At 47.2% G+C, this 3,870-nt stretch overlaps 1 protein-coding gene across 2 annotated transcripts in view; it reads right to left on the reverse strand.

Annotated features, from left to right (window-relative positions):
- STRAP (serine/threonine kinase receptor associated protein) overlaps nt 1–3,263 on the reverse strand; it is a 19,684-nt gene extending 16,421 nt beyond the window's left edge. For both annotated transcript variants that reach the window (XM_077756423.1, XM_077756421.1), the window contains exons 1-2: nt 2,833–3,263; nt 2,020–2,155 (exon numbers count right to left, since the gene is read on the reverse strand). In XM_077756423.1, coding sequence (XP_077612549.1) covers nt 2,020–2,155; nt 2,833–2,944 — 248 coding nt within the window. In that variant the 5' untranslated portion in view covers nt 2,945–3,263. The remainder of the gene's footprint in view (nt 1–2,019; nt 2,156–2,832) is intronic.
- Between the last annotated feature and the right edge of the window lie 607 nt (nt 3,264–3,870).

Genomic DNA, 3,870 nt, shown 5'->3' on the forward strand with positions numbered 1-3,870 from the left:
CCCGCCACTTTAGAAAACCTCCTCAAGTTACTTACACAACAAATAAAAAGTACTGAATTAACCAGGGAATATAAAAATTGAGACATGACCCCTGACCTCAAGAAGCAACACATAATTATGTGCTATAAAAACGCCAGAAGTGTTAACACAGGGGTAGCGTGAGCACAAGAAGGAATGGACACGTTCAGCTTCCTGCGCTCCAGAAGCCTTCCATCTGAGAATCACTTTTTCCCAAATTCACTTAACAGAGGCGAACTGAAGCGACGTGTGACAGGTATGCAAGCTCACATCCCTAGCAACATTGGACCCAAAACTGTTGATGTTACAGGACTGATTTAAAATCAACAGCTCCTTCTTTTACCAGGATTACATAGAATCACAACAAGGGACAGCACAGGGCCTTCTAACAGTTATGCATACAGACGTACTAGAGATATATTCCTTGAAGGCACAGAAAAAAGTTCAGGCTGACATTTATAACTTCTATTACTGCTCTCTCACCATCTCAAATTTAATCCCAGATAAGCACTGTATCTCCCTTTCCTTGTTTTAAAAACTGTTAATTTATTTTTAAATTTTATATACAGTAAAATTCATTCTGTGGTATAGAAATCTACATGTCTCAACAAATGCATAGTTATATATCTACTACCACAATCTGTCTTCATTTTTTACAATAAACTGTGCATATTTAATTTGCTTCAAACAAAGGAACAACACATTTACAAATACTCCTAATGTGGAGAGCGGAAGGAAGGAAGGAAGACTCCTTTTACTCTCCAGACTTGAGTATAACGAAGTCTACCGTCACACAATTGCTCTTGACATTGCCTTTGTCAGTTTAAACATTTAAGTGTCTGTTAAGTCATAAACACCATCAGAAACTAGAATACCAAGAGTATATAAACTCTGAAAGTGCCCAGAAGGGGAAAGTGGGTCATTGCAAGTCACTCTAATATATGCAAAAGCCAAAAACCAAAATACGTAAGATGTATTCTGCCAACAAGAAGTTTGGTGTCACTATACTGTAAGGCATATGGGGCGCAGTGCCAGATGATGTCGATAAATCAAGATGAGGCCTAAGTGTAAACTGGCAACAACTGAAATTTAACCTGTAGGCCAGTGTTCTAAGACTAGACATCAGATCCACCTAGGAGAACTTGAAGAAAAAAAAAAAAACTGATGCTGGGGGATGTGCGGACTCCATTCCCAGATCAATTAAATCAGAATCTCCCAGACACATACACCTGAATAATTCAAAGTTCCCCAGGTTACTCTTGGGTACATGCCAAGGTCGTGAACCACCGAAACTGCAGAAGGAAGACAGGAAGATCATTAGAGAGGTGACATGATGAAATCTGTTTTTATGAAAATTATGGATGATAAAAAGACAGGAAAGATACTAGTCGTCAGGGCATAAAAACATCAGAGCCAGAAGATATGCTGCTGGTAGAATTAACAACGACGACAATGTGGATGTAAGGAAAAAATTAGGAATGATTTAAATTTCAACCCTAAAAACCCTAGAAAATAAAAAGTAATGGAGTTTGGAAGTGTTAAGTATGCGTAAAGCCAGTTAACAAACACAGAGAAGGAAAAAATTTTTTTTTAAAATAAAATTAAACAAACACAGAGAAGGAGATGGGGCTCAAACTCCAGGCCATCAGCACTAGGGAGCCACAGAAGTGTGCAGTATCGCTCAGAAAGCACATCTAGTGCAGTATTTGTAAACCCGACCACCAAGATTCATTATCTAAAGTGTTTGTTAATAACGCAAGTTCCTGGGTCCTAATCCAGACATACACAATAAGTCATTTAAAGTCTCTGAAAATTGGTGAGAACCACTGAAGAGAAAGAAGCAGAAAGGACTAGAGTGGAATTTTCGTGAGATTGAACGTCATGTGCTCTATAACGGTAGGCCCGGAGTCAGAATTTTATGAATAACTGAGGTTGAAGTTTTGCGTATTTCATTAACAATCCACGGAGATCTCCGAAACTGGCTGTTCTGGCTATACTTACGCAGTGAAATCCGCAGCTGCTGTGGCTGCTTTGGTGGCATCCTTATTCAATGTTGCACCCCACACAGCACCCTTGTGACCCAAAAATGTTCCGATCCAGTCTCCTGTATCTCCCTGACGCAGCATAGGCTTCCCGTCTAAAACACATTTAAAAGGACATGTTATTTCGAAGTTCAGATTACTTAAAATCTAAGGCTCGGACATAAAGCGATTGTGTTAAATAACAAAGCGGAACACTGCTTTTATTGTTTAACTATTCTCATTCACTGGGGTCAGTATGAAACGTCCAGAACTAAATTAACAGAAGAGCTGAGCCAGACATTCTCACTGAAGCATCTGCAATTCGGTGGGAAGAATACGGATCTGTGTCAAAATAATCTAGACTAGGGTTTTATTTTGGGTCAACTTCTTAACCTCAATCTCCGTTTCCAATTGAAAACCGGGGCTGATACTACAAAGGCATGTCCAATGAAATAACAGGAATGACAAGTCCCTGTAAAATAAGGAAAGGTATTACTTAGCCTGGCCTACTTTCTTCATTCCCCAAATCTTGAAAGATTATTTGCAGTATTTGATGGCCGGGGCGCCTAGGCCAAGCGTGAGTCCCACTTCTCCAGAAATAGCAATGAAAGTAAAATGAGAGGCCTAGACTGGGGGGGGGGGGGGCAAGACTTNCGGCGAATCCCTAATACCACGTTCCCCATCAGCCCAGCGCTGGCCTCAATCTCGAAGGCTGAGATCGCCCTTCGACACCGGGGGTGCCTCCGGAGCCAGCCCTAGCCGTCGGGGACCCGGATGCAGGGGCCCCGCTCACCTTTGCAAGCGCTGATTAAGAAATAGCCATAGGGCGTGATGCCACTGAAGGCCAAGTCCACCACAGGCCGCGTGTGGCCCGAGCAGGTGAGCGGAGTCTGCCTCATTGCCATGGCGGCGGCGAACCGAGCGATCCGGCCGCGGAGCCGAGGGTCGTCTGCTCTGCTCTTTCCTCTGCCGCAGAGCCTCCGGCTCAAGGCCCCCGCCCTGACACTGGGGGCTGGGGCTGGGCCGAGAAACAGGAAAAAGAGGCCAATCGGGTAGCGGCGAGGTCAGGAAGGGGTTTGGGGACGGGTCAGGGTGTCTGCGACGGGCGACCGACAGCCGCCAGGGAGGGAAAGGGAGGGAGGGAGGAAAGTAGGGGAGGGGGAGAACCGGAGAACCCGCGGGCGAGCCCCGCACCGTCCACACCGGTACCGGCAGGAAGTGACGACACCAGTGACGCCAAGCGTCCGTCGGAAATGACGCTCTAGCGAGAAGGCAAGTTTGCCCGAAGAGCGAGGAGGACAGCAGTGCGCAGGCGCTAGAGCCGCACAGGTTGGGCACGTGACCCGGGTCCCACGCCGGCCACGTACGGCGCCTAGGGACGCTCTAGACGTTGCGGCGGGCCCCTCAGTTCCCCCCGCGGAGTTCGCTGGGTGCGGCAGCTGTCGCTGCCCTTCTCGGAGCCGGGACCTGGCGACCCTGTGGAGTAGGCGCCAAGCCATCCGTCTGGCCGGCCTGTGCTTGTTACCTGAGCAGAAACACCAGCAAAGATCTAAGAATTTTTTTCCCCAGTTCTTACTAAACAACTACATAGGCAGCTCCTCTGGGATTGTCTACAAGTAAGGCCCTTAAAAACGTAGTTTCTTGGGGCGCCTGGGTGGCTTAGTCGGTTAAGCGTGCGACTTTCGCTCGGGTCATGATCTCGCGGTTCGTGGGTTCGAGCCCCGCGTCGGGCTCTGTGCTGACTGCCAGCTCAGAGCCTGGAGCCTGTTTCAGAGTCTGTGACTCCCTCTCTCTCTGACCCTCCCCTGCTCACGCTGTCTCTCTCTCTCTC

This window comes from Crocuta crocuta, unplaced genomic scaffold (assembly GCF_008692635.1).
Source record: "Crocuta crocuta isolate KB4526 unplaced genomic scaffold, BGI_CrCroc_1.0 scaffold262, whole genome shotgun sequence".
NCBI classification, from domain to species: Eukaryota; Metazoa; Chordata; class Mammalia; order Carnivora; family Hyaenidae; genus Crocuta; species Crocuta crocuta.